Source organism: Adelges cooleyi, unplaced genomic scaffold (genome assembly GCF_023614345.1).
Source record: "Adelges cooleyi isolate 19-005CV unplaced genomic scaffold, UGA_ACOO_1.1 ACOO_flye_CR_arks_rails_tigmint_CR_PRNA_247, whole genome shotgun sequence".
Classification (NCBI taxonomy): domain Eukaryota; kingdom Metazoa; phylum Arthropoda; class Insecta; order Hemiptera; family Adelgidae; genus Adelges; species Adelges cooleyi.
In genome coordinates this window covers 13643057-13660585 of record NW_026095912.1, presented here as the reverse complement: position 1 = coordinate 13660585, position 17529 = coordinate 13643057, and the positions used below count along the sequence as shown (strand labels likewise).

General features: G+C 29.7%; 2 protein-coding genes, 1 long non-coding RNA gene and 1 pseudogene across 6 annotated transcripts in view; 1 reads left to right on the top strand and 3 right to left on the bottom strand.

The window, feature by feature from the left end:
* Positions 1–17529, top strand: part of LOC126837243 (zinc finger protein ZFP2-like) — a 40830-nt gene that overhangs the window by 2413 nt on the left and 20888 nt on the right. For 2 of the 3 annotated variants that reach the window (XM_050571071.1, XM_050571072.1), the window contains 2 exons: positions 171–386; positions 870–1878. The exons of the other annotated variant lie outside the window; for it this stretch is intronic. In XM_050571071.1, the coding sequence (XP_050427028.1) occupies positions 171–386; positions 870–1836 (1183 nt within the window). In that variant the 3' untranslated portion in view covers positions 1837–1878. Of the gene's footprint in view, positions 1–170; positions 387–869; positions 1879–17529 lie in introns of those variants that run through there. 3 annotated transcript variants of the gene reach the window in all.
* On the bottom strand, positions 3182–4565 carry LOC126837249 (kelch-like protein 41a). The gene is made up of 3 exons (XM_050571089.1): positions 4338–4565; positions 3970–4189; positions 3182–3901 (listed from the first exon to the last, which is right to left on the bottom strand). The coding sequence occupies exons 1-3, from the start codon at positions 4403–4405 to the stop codon at positions 3782–3784; spliced, it is 408 nt and encodes a 135-aa protein (XP_050427046.1). The 5' UTR covers positions 4406–4565; the 3' UTR covers positions 3182–3781.
* Positions 5755–6419, bottom strand: LOC126836908 (transcription initiation factor IIB-like; annotated as a pseudogene).
* LOC126837250 (uncharacterized) lies at positions 8929–13054 on the bottom strand. Of its 2 annotated transcripts, XR_007685483.1 has the most exons (6): positions 12861–13054; positions 12076–12251; positions 11357–11488; positions 9995–10247; positions 9390–9790; positions 8929–9115 (listed from the first exon to the last, which is right to left on the bottom strand). It is a non-coding gene; the product is annotated as an uncharacterized LOC126837250 (long non-coding RNA). The 2 variants fall into 2 exon arrangements; XR_007685482.1 differs by having other exon boundaries at positions 8929–9790.

The window sequence follows — 17529 nt, the reverse complement described above, 5'->3', positions numbered from 1 at the left end:
GTGACCGTAGTCGGTAGTTCGCAGACATTAATCCCTATACATTATTAAACATATTGTGTTACCAAGAACAACAATCAAATCTATGTTCGTTTTAACTACATTGCAACTCTGCTTTAATGTCTTCTTAGTTATCATTATATTATTTGTTTTAAATATGTTTTGTTTTTTAGTGTTACTGAAGAAAAAGTTAAAGTTGAAACAAGTGAAACGGATTATTATTACCAAGAGGCTGTGATCAAAATAGATGAACAAAACGAAGATACGCCAGAGCAATTTACCGAAGTCATTGTGGAAAAAATAAAACCGACTTACGTTGTAAAATCATATAATAGTTGCGTAAAGGCACAGAACGGTCCTCAAAAAAATATAAACTGGAACAAATACAAGTAATGGAGTTTTTAAATTCTTATATACACAGTGTTAATATGAAATAATAATATAGTAAAGTACGTGAAGACCTTCATCCCGGCTTTTTTTTATTATATAATAAAAATATTTTCAAATACTACTTGTCAGTTGGTTCAGTGGAACATAGCAACCTAGAAATAATTGACCACGGTCAAAGTGTAATTTCCATTTTCCATTTGGTTTTTCCTTATGAAAAAAGTTTATAGAAAATTGTTTATGTTATAGCCCCATTCTAGATCTACCTTCGGTTTAGTTTTCAGACTTTAAAACCTAAAAATTCACCATAAAAAGCGAAATAAAGAAAAATATTCAAACTTATATAAATAATTCCTAGTCTTTGTGTTGTTCATGTCAGCTTTTAGTAAATATAAAATTTACAAATTATTGGTTTTAACACAATGTTATGCAAATATTTTTTATTTCACGTTTGAGTATTAATATGTATATTTGTTTGTTTTTAGTACCGGAGAATCGTGCGCCGAAACAATAGCCACAGTCAAAGTAGGCGAAGAAATGAGTGGATATGATGATTTCGAGCCTACAACGACAATGAAAAAAAATCATCGTGAAAGTCAACTAACACTGAACCAACGCTTGCAAACTGGAGAAAAGCGCTACAGTTGTGATTTGTGTTTAAAAACGTATACCCGAAACTCCAGCCTTACCCTACATAAACGTGTGCACACTGGAGAAAAAAACTACAAATGTGAATTTTGCCCGAATTCGTTTTCAAATAAATCCCACCTCACAACACATAAACACCTCGTGCACGCCGGTGAAAAGCACTTCAATTGTGACGCGTGTTTAAAGTCATTTTCTCAAAAATCCAGCCTTTTGCTCCACAAACGCGTCCATACTGGAGAAACCCACTACAAGTGTGAATTTTGCTTGAATTCGTTTTCAAATAAATTCCTACTGGCCACGCATAAACTCCAGCACGTCGGTGAAAAGCCGTTAAATTGTGACGTGTGTTTAAAATCATTTTCTCAAAAATCCAGCCTCTTGTTGCACAAACGGGCGCACCACACCGGAGAAAATAATCATTACAAATGTGAATTTTGCTTGAATTCGTTTTCAAATCAATTTCAACTGGCAACGCATAAACTCCAGCACACTGGTGAAAAGCCGTTTAATTGCGACGTGTGTTTAAAGTGCTATTCTCAAAAATCCAGCCTCACCCTTCACAAACGCGTCCACGCCGAAGAAAAAAGCTACAAATGTGATTTCTGCTTGAAGTCATTTTCGGATAAATCGTACCTCTCGATGCATAAAACCGTGCACATCGGTGAAAAGCACTACAAATGCGACGTATGTTTAAAGTCCTTTTCTCAAAAATCCAGCCTCATACTACACAGACGCGTGCACACTCGAAATGTTAAGTTCACTTGCCCCAATTTCCACTGCCAACTTTATTTTAGTGACAGTTAGACATGCATTATTATTATTATTATTAAATATTTATTTTGTTAATATTTGTATTTATTTTTTTCCAATTTGATACGTATTGTCACATTTATGTGGTAATCGTTTTTTACAACAAAGCTACATTTTTGTTAGACACTATTAACATTGGTATTATTCTGACACGATCAATGTTTTACTACGCTGGCTTACGGGCAAGAATAGTTAGCGTTACGTAACAATAATAACATTGTTCGGCAATTTATAAATCATATAATCATATTTATAAATCAACTTGTACAGTGTATAAATTGACATAACAGCTACAGTTTACCACAGTAGTAACCCGTGAGTACATATATGTAAACTAAGGTCTAATTTAAAATGTTCCGGTCTAAAAGATTTTATTAGCTCCGTCTTAGTAGTATAAGGTTTATAAATTATTATAGCCCAATGCTAACTAATAATGAAATATCACACTGTCTCACTGAATAGTATTTAATATATTTAACATATTATGTTCGAGCACTGAACCATTTCTATCAAAATTGACTTTATAATAATTCTCGTGGTATTTTAAAACGCTGAACTAAGTGTTTGCATTTTTGTCGATTCCAAAAATTAAATGATTTACAGCACGATAAGCTCACGGCTTTATTATTGTGATAAACCTGACAACGTTTAGTAAATTGACTCTCTCCCATTTATTTCTGAATCATAAGATTAAGTTTGATAAATGTAATATCAAGAATCAATTTTAGGCAATAAGGGTTTCACAATTATTATTATGGAAAAACAAATGAAATTAAATTTGTTAGGTCTGCGAGTAGTTTTATTTGGAAAATTCCAATAGATACATTTGAAAAAGACATACATTTAATTAAGAATTTTGGATTGTAAAATAATGTTATATTGTGACCAAAACGTATTTTACAAACCTTAGGCGGATATAGGTATGTTTCTCTAAATACTCATAAATAAATATTTAAATTATCAAAATATACATTTGTGATACAGCTAACAGACATGATGATTTAAGTTTTTATAGGCTAGTGGTTTTAGAGTTAAAATCACTAATAAAAAATCCAAAGAATACAAAATGTTTAAGTAATTGACATATTATCGAAAATATATATTTAGACACACATTTACAGCTTATTGAAAACATTTAAAGAAAATAGAAGGTAGCTTAAAAGTCATTATTTTAATTATTTAAATATATTTGCAAACTTAGACATAGTGCAAGTATTTTACGTCAAATGATTTTTTCTAAGGTATGAAACACAATATAGCTTACATTACATAATTCAAAATAAAATTCATATTTTATATGTTATATATTTACCTTGAATAAAATGAAACACAGCACACATATTAAATAAATAAATATATTTTGGGCGGCAGCGTAAACGCGGCTCAAGAGTTTCACAGTTATTTTACAATTTTCAATGGAACGCTAGATCAAAGAATTAAAATGAAATATTTCAGTGTTAATTAATTAAAAAAATATTGATTTTGCAACAGTAACTCGAAGAAAAAATTGGCTCTGTGGCTATCATAGATATCATATGTTCGGATACAAAAATAAATAAAACTTCTCAGCACTGCACTGAAGCTAAAAAATGTATTTAAATCTACACCTTATACTAGTAGTTGAAGTATAATGTCTATAATGTAAACATTATATTAAAGGAAAAATTTAAGTAAGTAAGTTTATAATTATGGGAGATAGCAGAAGAAAACTAAATATATGTTCACGACTAGATAAGTATGAGATGTTGAAGATGAATCAGACTTGGGGTCAACGTAAATAATAAAAAACTGTAGGCATAATGAAATTAAACTCCTTTTAAAATCTGGCAATGTATGTTGTACAAAAAAAAAATTAGCAATCAAGTTATTAGTTAAATACTACAAGTAATAGTTCCAAGTTCAAAAAATTGAATAAATACTTATTAACCATCATACTATTTTAACCAAGACATCTCGCAGTCAAATTGTCTTCATTGCCATTCGCATTATTTTGCAAAAAATCCAAACACGCTTCTTGTAAGTGTCTCATTCTCAGTTCAGAAGCTCCAGCTAAAATATTCTAAAATAATAGTAAAAATTAATTAAAATTCTTGAATGACAAAATAAATAAGTAAATAAGTAATTTACATCAACATTATCACGAGTTAAGAAGGCTACATCAGCAGTATACATGAAATTAACTATATGTTCCAGCGATCCAGCACTTATATTTTTCAAAAGCGCTCTTCTTTCACCCATCTTAGCAATTTCTTCAATTAAAGGGCTCATTGAAGCCATCATGGGTGTATGGCCCCACACTTGGTCACCGTTGTCGTTAACCAATACGAAATCCACTAATTGATTTTTCCTAAAATAATAATATTAATATACATTACAAGTTATATAACTTTTACAATTGAAAAAAATGTGCCCAATGAAAAAGATACTACATATTATAATACAATCATAAACAAAATAAAAGCAGCTAGGTTAGGTAAGTTGAGCATAGTGCATACTTGCGCATTTCGTTGGAGTGCCGGGCAATTTCGATGAAACCCCTAAGCCCACTCATGTCAACATCCATAGCGAGTGTTGTTATTTACAATATCAAAAACAGAAAACAACAAACGTCAATAGATTATGCAAATATATTATCAACTTCACGGGTATCTTAAAAAATCGTTGTTAGCGGACACCGCGGATATTACAAATAACAAACGGATTAATTTAATTATGATACGCTACCATACTGCGCTATCATATTTTATCATCAACAAAAGAAAAAGCCAAACTTCTTTGTATAACATCCACCAGTTGCGCTGCCGGCACTATAATCGATAGTACGATGGTAATCTATTATACTGTGATGGCACAGCTGATCATCTGAGCAGGCCATGCCAGTGTTTCTATACACGAACCAATTCACCCGGTTTTTTATCTCTATGCTTCTTCTTATATTATGGGCTTTTGAAATTTCTAACATAGATTAAGCCTAAACGAACTTGGGCCGATGTAAAATTGACGAGCCCTTAATATTAAGCCTTTTCAAAATGGGAGAACTCTGCAAAGTTTGCATTTTTGTTACTGACTCGCTCACTGTTCATCAAAAATAAGACACTTTCCGTACAGGTGAAATTTGGCTCAAAGGTATGATTTAACACGGTTTTTTATGAACCATTGTCTGTCGATTGGGCAACAAAACTGACAAGAAAAAAATTGTGTATTGAGGTAATTTTAGTTTTAACTACATTTATATAGTAAAATAACATTTATCATATTAAGTGACAGTTGTCAGTTCTATTACATTATACAGCTACTTGTTCATTTATGTAGATTATTGTACAATTCGTGATTTTTTTAAAATTTTAAATATTTTACTGCTGGCTTACATTTTGATTATAATTGCCTACTATAATCAATAAAACAATTAAATAAAAAATGTGTGTAATACTTGTATTTGTTTTTAGAAATTACACCTTCCGCCATGCATAGAAAGGCTCATGATAATCGCAAAGATTATTTTAGGAGTAGTTTTCGTTATACAACGAGATATTTCTCTTTGAATTCCAAACCTTAAATTTTATTAACTGTAAGGTATACACATATATTGAACTTATTATAAATACTTCATTAACTAATTTGTAGTAAAATTAAAAAAAAAAAATACACTTTTTTGTAATATATATCATTAGAGGATGTCGGGAGTTCTGAGATTGGAGTAACAAATTTAAAGTCTTCTGGAAATAATAAAGCGGCATTGGCTAATATCAACTTATACGACTGTTTGATTGTCATTTCTGCTACCCCTGCAATATCACGCCATAAATATAGCAGCTGCCGCTACCGAAATTAGTGAACGACCAGGAACAATGTCGTGTTCAACTGCCTTCTTGGCAATGTGTATAGCTGCTCTTTGAACCATGTTTGGCAGACTCAAATTGCAACAAAATCCAAACTTGTCTCCAATGTTTTTAAAATCAATTTGAACGCACGTCCGATTTCTTTCTTGCTCGTTTTGCTAACGGCACACATTTCTTTAAACGTACGCCGAACACCTTCCTGTGTCGACACGCTATGTATAAACTCGCAGAAGCCATTGCGTCGTTTGAGCGACCTTTCAAGTTTTTACACCATCGTGTAACTTGTTTAAATATAACATTGGCCCTGTCCACAATGTTACGAGGTAAGTTTACACGGTCTGCCATCAAACCGATTTCTCTATAGGCGTTCAACAAAGAACGAATAGTCGAGCACACCATCCGTTTGTTCTTGTACTTCATTCCGCCAAACTCGTCGAATGAAGCGTATCCTCTATATAGACGGGCCGACTAATGTTGACAAGTCCGATCCGTTGAGCAATGGATTTTCTGCGGCTCCCACACGTGAAGGATCGGCGCCATTGCTGTTTTTGCCATTGCTAAATGTTCGCCATTCCGAACCTTCGTCTATAACGCGATCCCCTTACCACGAGTCCACATTCAGAACAAATCTTCAATCGACGGAGCGTCGGGGTGGTATTGGCATTGTACTGAAACAAAAATTTAAACATACAATCTTAATGTCCAACAATATTTAGTCGAGTAATAATTTATACCCATTTTTTACTCACCCAACTTTTTCGACACGGTTCAACGAAATTTATCTTCGAAGATTTTGTTTTGCGTTTTAAGTATTGATTCCGTCACAAACAACTTAATTAAAATCCGAACGTTGGAAAAAAAATCGGAAAATGTGTTTTACAAACAGTTACTATGCGTTTTTGGAACATATATAAACGAAATTATAACAAAAGGCGGCTTCAGTGTTAAAATACCCGTAGAAAAGAGAAATATTTTAAGACCTACTATTAATCATTTATGCTCTCCGTTGTGGGATACCACTGACATGGATGTTAGTACATTTGTATACAAACTACGAATGCTCTTGTGATCTTCATACGCTACATGTCTTATTACCACTAAAATTCAAATTATTTTGAATTTTTTTTTTCAAGGTTTACATAAAAGTTTTAATGTTTTAAAAATTATTAACAGATAACAAAGTATAGATTAGAACATTTAATGGACACAGTTATTAACTTAAAGCCGATTGATTTAAGCTTTTGTTCCGATTACAATGGAAAACTTACTATTGGTAAATTAGCATCATTTAAGTGGTAGTCTACCTTAGGTAGGTACTTTTAGTGTAAGTAAATGAATTAAAGCTGAAATTACAAAACAGTTGGTATAGGTAATACGTTTTTGAGGCTACATTGTAAATCAGCTAAACTACGTAGGCGAATATTTCTTTGTTGTTTCTATCATATGGTTTAAATGTCGCTTCATTCGTTTTAAAGAAAAATAGTTAAACAACAGTGAAAATAAAATCAAGAATTCCTAACTTAACTTGGCTAAGTTCACCTGTGAAGTTATTTAAAAGAAATCTAATGCAAATAATAAAACGTCCAAAATATAAATACTAAGATGGAAATGATTTGAAAAAAAGAATTTTTCTATAAAACGTTTGATGTAAAAATAATAATAATTCAGTGGGGGTCATTTCACTAAAATTTCATTTTTTTTCCAAATCGTCCAAAATTAATTTAGTAATCTATTCGGCAATTATTAAACACCTTTAATAGGAATAAAAGGTAAACAAAATTTTAAAAACTTTTTTAAAAAGATGCTTTTCTAAAAAAAAAAAAAAAATAGTAAAAAGTGAACTAAAAAGTAAAAAATAATTTTATTACAAGAACAATTTACCAATCAACTGTAGCATATTTTATTTAAACGTCAATTACTTTGAAAACAGCCGAAAATTAATTTTTGATTAAAAAGAAAAGCGTGGGCCCTATTCAACAAAGTCCAAATTCATTGAGTATTAAGAAATGTATGTCACACACCAATATTAAACCAAATTTAAATTACAAAAGAACTTACAATATAAAACTTTATCTGATGAATTTATGAGGGACTTTGTTGAATAGCTTTTCGCTTTTCTTTTTAGTCAAAAGTTAATTTTTTTATTGATTCAATTACCCTTAAACCGTGGTAAAATGTTTGGTTGCTTTGTTATAGTAGATCTTCGGCCAACAGGTATTTGATAATAAAAATAAAATAAAAATCTCACCTACAACCACAGATTTATATTATTATAATATATATCTGTAACTACAACATCCACTACCACAATCTTAGTACCATTCACTACCCTATTCCACATATCATCTACATTTCTAATCATGCTCTACAAAACTTCATTCTTCATTTTCCTTACAAACAACTATTCTTTTTCGCCCGTTAACAAGCCATAACCTTTGTGTACTCTTTTATTCATTTTAGTTTTTTATACATTGAACGATTTTTTTTTAATTTCTTTAAAATAAAAAAAGTTATCAAGTTAAATATGGAGGCTATAACCGAAAAGTAATGCTTAAATACAGGAATCAAATTATTAAAAGTTTATCAAATGTGATAGAATTGTTACTTAAAACACTGAAATTCTTGTAAACATTTAATACAGTGCTAATTACATATAAGGTTAATTATTCTTCGTTTTAAATATTATAAATATGGTTGTTACCAATTTTTAACATAACTTTTTAATTAACTGAACATTGTGGAGAAATAACCACTGGAAAATTGATGGTTATCACAAAATAATATTTTTTATTAAACAGCTAACTATACTTTAACTTGGCTTTTTTCATTACTTAAGTTTTAAAAAAATACTGTGAAAAGTTTTTAATTAAATTTTGGTGATCACCTTATAGCAACAACAATCTCTTTCACAATACAAATTATAAATTAGCATAAATACCAAGTATAAATAGTAAGTTGACATAATAACTTAATACAGTGTTGCCTGATTGTTATAGGTTGCCTCTCGTATAATATACCTATCATTATTTTCTAAATTATTTACATAACTTAAAGTAATAAAATAGACAACAAAACACATCTTTTACCATACAAAAGTTTAAACCCTATTAATATAGTATATTTATAATAAAAACAATGATAGTATATATCAGTTATTAACAATAATAGATACTAAAATTAAAACAATCACAAAAACATATGACCTTGTATTAAAAAAAAAGTAAATAATATTAAAAATGTCCAACTGATTAAATAATTACAGTTTGGAAATTATCAAGCACAATGACTAAGGTCTTTTATTAGCATGTGTCGTAAGACAAAAAAAAAGGAAAAGGATCCTCTAGACTCTTGATGTACACAGGTGAACACTGGCACAAGAGTGAAACGGATTGCTGTCCGGGTTCTTCGCGGATGTCGAAGAGCCGTTGTTTACACTGGATTAAAAAGAATTAGAGAATGAGAAAGGATAGGTACAAGGTGCGAACGAATCGCAAGACACGAGTACCTGTAGACGGACAGCGACAACCGAGTACTCTTAACTGATGACATATAGCTCTGGTAAAGTCGACTGACGAAATACCATTAAATCTGATTGTCTTTTATATAGTTTTACAATTTGCAATTCAGCGTTATTGTTAATTTAATCGTTTGGTCATCAGTCTCAAGTCTCCGGAAGCACTGCCCGCATTTATTAAAAAAACACGTAACCTATATTGATGACGTGGTCACCATATAACACATGCAAGCGTTCATGTTGAGTAAGGTTACTTTTGTGAGAAAAGGTCTTTTTGCACAAGACACATTCGTAGGGTTTTTCACCGGTGTGCACACGTTCATGTTTCCTAAGGTTATCTTTTCGAGAAAAAGTCTTTTGACACTGGTCACATTTGAATGGTCTCTCTCCAATATGCACGCGTTTATGTAATGTAGAATTGGGAAATTTAGATTTAGATTTTTGAGGACAGGTTTCGTGCGGTGAACCTTTGTGAACTTGTAGTATATGTAATGTTATTTGCTTTTTAGTAAAGTACGACATTTGACACAAATCACAATGGAACGATCGCCGTCTTTTTGATTTTTTAGTGTTTTTCTTCGGAACTATTTTATTGCTAAAAATTAAAATTTGTTACAAAATAGAGCATGTTTAAGTAGAATTTCTTTAGCCCAGGTGAAATAGAACATTTTAGGTATAAAATATTTTTATTAACTGTAAAATTTTTTTTTAAATTTACCTAAACAAATTAATATTGTATAAAGTTAAGTGCATGTTCCATTTCACCCTGGTTGGCGCTTGTAAAGCAAATATACATTACCTTAGTGTATTTCTGACGACATTTTTTTTAGTACACATCTGCATTCTGTGTGATTCATTAATATGATTGGCCACATTCCTTTTAGAAGTAAACGATTCTTGGCAGAGGTCGCAAATAAATGTCCGAATTTTATCCAAATCATAGTTCGACATCTGAGTATCCAAAAAGCCTTTTTTTTTCAAATTCTATCACAGACTCAAAATAGTTACCTTGCACTATATCTGCTTCCACTTTCACAATTGTTTCTCTTATACTAAAACAAAAAAAAAAATGTTTTTTAAGATGGTAATGATGATAAGATTGACACGGTACTATCAAAGTGTAAATTAAATCAGTGAGGACACTTAAGGTAATAAAACATTTTTGTATAGAGGCAGCCATCTCTTTTATGGTAAAATGATATCAATATAAAACTAATGTATATAAAAAATAACTACTGTCCACTATATTGAAAATAAAAGAGATCATGGTCGTCACGGTTTTTAGATATAAGCATAAAAATTAAAACCCGTGTTAAATACTGAGTGTCTGGTCTCTGGTACCATCACCCAATTATTGCATTTCACATTTTTTAAACTATAGTAATAACCCTTCTTGGTTGGACAAATTTGGTAATTCTGTTTTTTTGTAAATGAGAATGCCAAAACGCTATCAGCTTCTCATCGAAGCTAAAAAACTACAATGATTTATTGTTATATCACATAAAGACAAAAAAAAAATTGTATTTAAAAATAAAGTCCTTAGTGGTATGCAAAAAAATTGAGCTTTTCGATGCTTGTTTTAAGACTTCAGAAAAAATTCATTCAATTTCACTCTATTATCAATATCAGTTTCTAATGAAAATCTTCAGCTAAAATTATATATAATTTTTGTTTGCGTATCATTGCATATGCTAATGCACAAAAATCTTAGTATCATAAAAAATTGGGATTTTTTTACCAATAGATATAAAGTATACTATATCTTTACAGTAAAAATACAAAATGTCTAAATTGTTATTTAGTGGTGCTAGTAGTGAGGGATATTTAAAAGGTAGTCTGACCTAACCGTAAAAACATGTATTCAACATTGTAATGGGTAAGAAGAAATGTTATGCAGTTATTACGATAAAGTATAAAATTGTAGATAAAACACGAGCGAAGAATTATAATTTATTATGAATTAAATCTGATCCATACATTAATTCTTTTTACAATACTATTTTTTAAACCTAATGTGTGATATTGTTGTTTGTAAAATAAAAACCAAAATTTATAAAGTTCACTCTAGTTAAAAAAAAAAAATACCTATGAGATACTGAAAAAAATTAACGCTCTGAGGGTCGTTTTAATTAAAAATTTACTATTTAAAAAATTATGTTACTTGTAAGTATTGCTGTCAAATGTTTGTTCAAGTCGGTTCTCTGTTGATGAAAACATATTATACGATTCCCTGGCATCGTCGTAACAATCATCCGGTTGGTATATTTCAGTTTTAATTCCTTCTTTGTTAACCCTGAAAAAACAAACATATTTTTAAAATGCATTTTATTAATTTAAAACTAAAGCAGTGTACATTTAATTTATAGGTTTTCTGTTTGAAATAAACATAATAGTGTGATGGTTAATTCACTATGGCCATTTCTCTCTCCATACGGTTTCAAAAATACTTTGATAGCAGTTAATACTATTAAATAATGACTAAACCTTGAAAAGTATTGGTATTTAAAATTAGAAAATTTTTCTAGTAAGTAAATAAAATGTGTATTTCTTAAATACTTGCGTTATACATTAAAAAACCAAACGCATTACTAAAGCAGCTATAGAATACCTAATAATAATTGCAATTACCCTATTATTTTTTTATGTTAGTTCTCAACTTAATTTCTTAGGAACAAAATGCATTTTCATATTAAACTATAATATAGTAGGTAGGTTAGATAGTTAGATAGGTAGTATTAATATGGCACTACAGGAAAAAAGTTAAAAAAACTAACCGCTTTACAAAAGAAGCTACAGAATACCATAGATTAGCTTAATCACATTATTATTTCTTAGTTTTAAGAAAAAAACATATTTCTTATATTTAAAATTATACATTACTTGTATGTATTGCTGTCATTGTCGTTTGAGAATCAGTTTGGGTATTGACACCAATTTCTGTCATTTCATTGAAATTCGATTTTGTTTTTTCTTCATCGGCTTTGGTATGGTTCATTTTAAGTTGTTCATAATATTCTTCTTCTACTTTGACCATGGTTTTGTTGCAATACAATCGCCTGTTACAATATTAAATATGAGAGATTGTAATTTAGTTATTATAATGCCCATTTAAATGTTTTCATTTTAGCTGTTAATGTTCAGACCGTGATCGAATTCCTGGTTTAAATATAAATATAAAATAAAGAAAAAGAAATTGACTTGATTGATGAAAACTTATGAAGATAGTTTAAAGAGAAACTATAGAATATTTAGAATTTAAATCAATATTATAAACATTCTATAAGAAGCACATTATCTCCACTGCTTGGTAAAATATTGAACCATGTATACGTATTAGATTTGATAAACGTCTCTAACCCTCCTCGTTCTATGTCATGGTGCTGGAATTAATGACTTTACAGATAGGCTCCCAGTCCAAAGACATATCCACGGTAAAGCTCAAAATTAACAAAATAATGACTAGTTGGTCCCACACGGTGTTTCATTAGGTACAAGATATTTGTCCCTACTTTCGTGACAGTAGTTGTTTCGCTACATGGCTAAATTAATTTATACGTACTAATAATTTTCACTGTTCGGATAATTCCATAAACTGCAGACTACTTAAGAATTTAATTACATAGAGAAAAAAGATAAAATCAATAATGATAATATTCGGTACTTACACAGCTATAAAGGAGACCTGGCTGGTTAAGGATCGGCTAACAAGACACTTGAACAACTTACAGCTACAAAAACACAAGCTAAGCTTAATATTTGTTTTATTATATTGTAACACAATACACAATTATATATTATTTAAATTTTAAATTAAACAGGTTCATCTCGAGCTGGACATAGTTATCAATTTTTATTACAAAGAGACGCTACGGCTATGAGCTATTTGATAAATGTGCTAAGTGCTAACAGTGGCGGTCGAGTTGGTCGGCTGGAGGTAGAACGCAGTGTAGGTAAATATTCAAAAGCACACAGTGAAAAGTGTAGCAGGATTAAATTTTATTTCCCATGTTTACCCAAGCAGAGAATTACTGCATTAAGTATTTGTGTTAGTTGTAATAAATACTAATAATTTTTTAATTTATAATAAAAATAGCAGATATGCATTTTAAAAATATTTGTTTTGAATTTGCTTCCCTAAATTTTTAAAATGTGCGTTTGTTTTATTTTACAAGGGGTTTGATTCGAGCAACAGTTATATAATAAAATCTAGACCCTTATCAATGTAGAAACAGAAAATTAACAGTCTAAAAAACAATTAGTAAAATGAGAATTAAAATAAAAATGACTAGGTAGGTAACATAAAATAAACTTTTATTATTTCAGCGACTACCTTGAACAACCCCCAAAGATTATAAATTGATTACACTAAATAAAAGAACTCAATGTGTTTATGTGTCAATATTTTGTCGTCAAAAATTATTAAGATGTTGTTATGATGTTTAAAGAAATTCCGTACATTTCGAATACTTGTTTATTTCATTAATTATAATTCATAAATATGTATTAAATTTGCCTTCTGATCAAGGACATTTTCAATACTACAACATTTACAAAGTTTTCTGATGTCTATTAAGGTAATACTACATTTTTATTAAGTATGAAATGTTAAATTTTAAGCGACATATTCTTTAGACATCATACTTTAGATAAACGTTGACAAACCAAAAATACATCATAAACCCTTCCCCCAGAAGACGAGAAAACTATTTCTTTATTTGGTTATTATTAGACGAAGCCCCAAGGTTTAGAGCTTAAGGTCTGAAAATTATGTCGCATGTAGATATAGAACTGGGCTTTAACATGTACAATTTCTCAAAAGTCTGTAGTCTTGTTATTATTATTATTATGTTATTTCTGTAGTCTTATACTTTTGTTTAATGATTTATATATAATTTTTTTATTTTAACACTATATATTTACATGTCTATAGAATTACCTATATCAGCTCACCAAAAGAGGACTGTGAAACTATAACTGACTTGAGAAAACTATGATGCCCTGTCGATCGACTGTGTTAAATGCCTCTAGGTTTCAATCAGAGTTAAAGAAGAGATTCATCTATTATGGCTGGCGCTTTTACTTGTACAATTACTTTCTTTAATCTAAGGTACTCGGCCATGATTTCTGATAGCGCGGTACTGTGGATTAAAAATTAAATTATACAGCAGTAAATGTATAGTATTTGGGCCGGTAGAGTGTGTTCAATAATACACGCTTATGATAGTATAGATAATATAGTATGATTTTTTTTTTTAAATATTAGTTTTAATGTTAATATTTAATAGGAATTACTTAATAAGTATAAAATATGTGATTAATTATTTCAATAATTTTGAGTTTCTCTAAATATTTATATATAAATGTTTAAATGATCAAAATATACATTTGCGATACAGCTAACGGACATGATGAAATAAGTTTTTTTAGGCTATTGGTTTTAGAGTTAAAATCACTAATAAAAAATCAAAAGAATACAAAATGTTTAAGTGATTGACATATTATCGAAATATATTTAGAAACACATTTACAGCTTATTCAAAAAAGTTAATCAAACTAGCAGGTAGCTTATAAGTCATTATTTTAAATATTTAAATACCTTCATAAACATATTTGCAAACTTAGATACACTGGAAATATTTCACGTCAACTAATTAAAATGATGCACAGATTTTTTTCTAAGGTATATAACACAATATAACTTACATTACAAAATTCAAAATAAAATTCATATTTAATTTGTTATATATTTACCTTATCTTTGAATAAAATAAAACAGCAAACATGTTAAAATTAAATACATTTTGGGCGGCAGTGTGGATGCGGTTTAAGAGTTTAACAGTTATTGTAAAATGTTTAATGGAGTGCTAGATCAAAGAATTAAAATTAAATTTTTCAATTAATCATTTAAAAACATGGTGATTATGCAACAGTAATTCAAGAAAAAATCTACCTTATGGCTTAAAAGATATTGTGGGTTCGGATACAAAAAAATAAAAGCTTCTCAGCTCTGCATTGAAGCTAACAAATAGATCTTAATCTAGATCTTATACTAGTAGTAGAAGTATAGTGGTTACATCATTAACCACTATAAATACCAATTGGAAATTACATGAAAAATTTGTACTTAAATGCAAGTTAATAATTACATTTATATTATTAACACCTATCATCTAGGTATGCAATAAGCTACCTATATAATATCTAACTTATAAAAAACTAAGCTTATATTAAAGGAAAAATTTAAGTAAGTAAGTTTAAGGATATTAGTGATGTATAGGCAAACAAAATTAAACTCCATTTAAAAGCTGACAATGAATGTTGTACAAAAAAAAAATTACTTATCAAGTTATTAGTTAAATATTAGAAGTCATAGATCGAAGTTCAAAAAATCGAACTAATACTTATTAATTATTAATAATATCCATCATACTATTATAACCAAGACATCAACGAACAAAATCCTCTTCGTAGGCATTAGAATTTTCAAAAAAATCCCAACACAGTGATTGTAAATGGTCCAACCTCAAATCAGTAGCTCCAGCTAAAATATTCTAAAATAATATTCTAAATTAATTAAAATTCTTGAATGACAAAATAAATAAATAAATAAGTAATTTACATGAACATTATCACAAGTTAGGTCTACTTCAGTAGTATACATGTAATTAACTATATGTTCCAGCGATTCAGCACTTATATTTTTCAAAAGCACTCTTCTTTCTCCCTTCTTAGCAAGTTCTAAAATTAAAGGGCTCATTGAAGCCATCTTGAACAAATGACCCCATACTTGGTCACCGTTGTCGTTAACCAATACGAAATCCAATAATATCTTTTCCCTAAAATAATAATATTGTTATACATTACAAGATAGAACTTTTAAAATTTAACAAAGTGTGCGCAATGAAAAAAGATAATAATATAATACAATCATACACAAAATAAAATCGTTTATAAACAAAAGCAGCTAGTTTAGGTAAGTACTAGTACTATACAGTGCATACTTGCGCATTTCGTTCATTTTATGACATCTTTCCATAAACATTTTTCGATCCATAGCGAAGACGAGTTATTTACAAAAAATTATAACTAAATATTAACTTCACGAGTATCTTAAAAGTCGTTGTTAGCGGCCACCGCGATATTACAAATAACAAAAGAACTATTATATTACTTTATTATTACACGCTACGATAGTAATAATGATTTCAATTTTTTAAAAATAATATTATTGTGGTTTGCACACGTGAACGTTATAATTAATAATACTATTATTACAGTAAGGACGCCGAACTGCGCTATCGTTTATCATAAAAAAGAAAAAGCCACCCTTTTTTTGCAGCATCCGCCAGTTGCGCTGCCGGGGCACTAATCGATAATACGATGGTACCCTATTATGTGATGGCACAGCTGATCATCTGAGCAGGCCATGTCCCGGTAATGCCAGTTTATCTATACACGAACCGATTCACCCGGTTTTTCTAATTCTCATAATATCTCTTGCTTTTTCTTAAGATGATGGGCTCTTGAAGTTTCAAACATAGATTAAGCCTAAAGGAGCTTAGGACGCTTTAAAAATGACGAGCCCTTAATATTTAGTCTTTTCAAAAAGGGAGAACTTTGCAAAGTTTGCATTTTTGTAACAGAATCACTCACTGCTCATGAAAATTATAAGACACTTCTCGTATAGGTGAAATTTAGCACAAAGGTACACAACTATAGGAAACACATACTTTTAGTGTAAGTAAAGGAAAAAAATCTGAAGATTCCATACCAAGTTCTAGATAAAAAAAAAAAAATCGGCCTATCAAAGTAGTGAGATCTACATTGTGGCCAAGTCTGCTCTTTCTTTAGCCCATAACCTCACTCCACACCTACTTTCATGAGTCACACTCTTTTTTTTTCATATGTTTGTTTATTTTAGACCAAAAAGCTAGACAAAATATCAGATACTTAGAATGGTCCAAGTTCAATTTTGTAAAGAGATTCGAGTTGTTTGGCTACTTTACTATGCATAGTAGGAAGACGATTTTCATTTGAAAATTTCAGTTTCTTGTAATTAAATTAAATTTGTATATTTTTCAATATTAAAATACATTTTTTTTTACATAAAAAAAACAGACTGCATGCAATTTCCAAAAGAGGATGATATACCTCCCTATTTATGAAGGCGAGTTAGGTTTAGGTAATTTTTGTCAAAATCATAAATTAAGGTCAGCCCTTAAGTGCAATAATTATTAGTTCAGTATTTAGGACTCTTTTTCGGAAGTTAATTTTTTTTTTGGATTATCACAGAATCCTAGATAAAAATTTAGAAAAAAAAAAATTTAATAATTA

What these genes read in the sequence shown, in the direction of transcription:
- LOC126837249 (XM_050571089.1), bottom strand. Translation starts at nt 4,405, where the DNA reads ATGGATGTTGACATGAGTGGGCTTAGGGGTTTCATCGAAATTGCCCGG. An exon ending in CACTCCAACGAAATGCGCAA is followed by an intron (nt 4,190 to 4,337) that starts GTATGCACTATG and finishes TTATTATTTTAG; the next exon opens with GAAAAATCAATTAGTGGATT. An exon ending in TAACTCGTGATAATGTTGAT is followed by an intron (nt 3,902 to 3,969) that starts GTAAATTACTTA and finishes CTATTATTTTAG; the next exon opens with AATATTTTAGCTGGAGCTTC.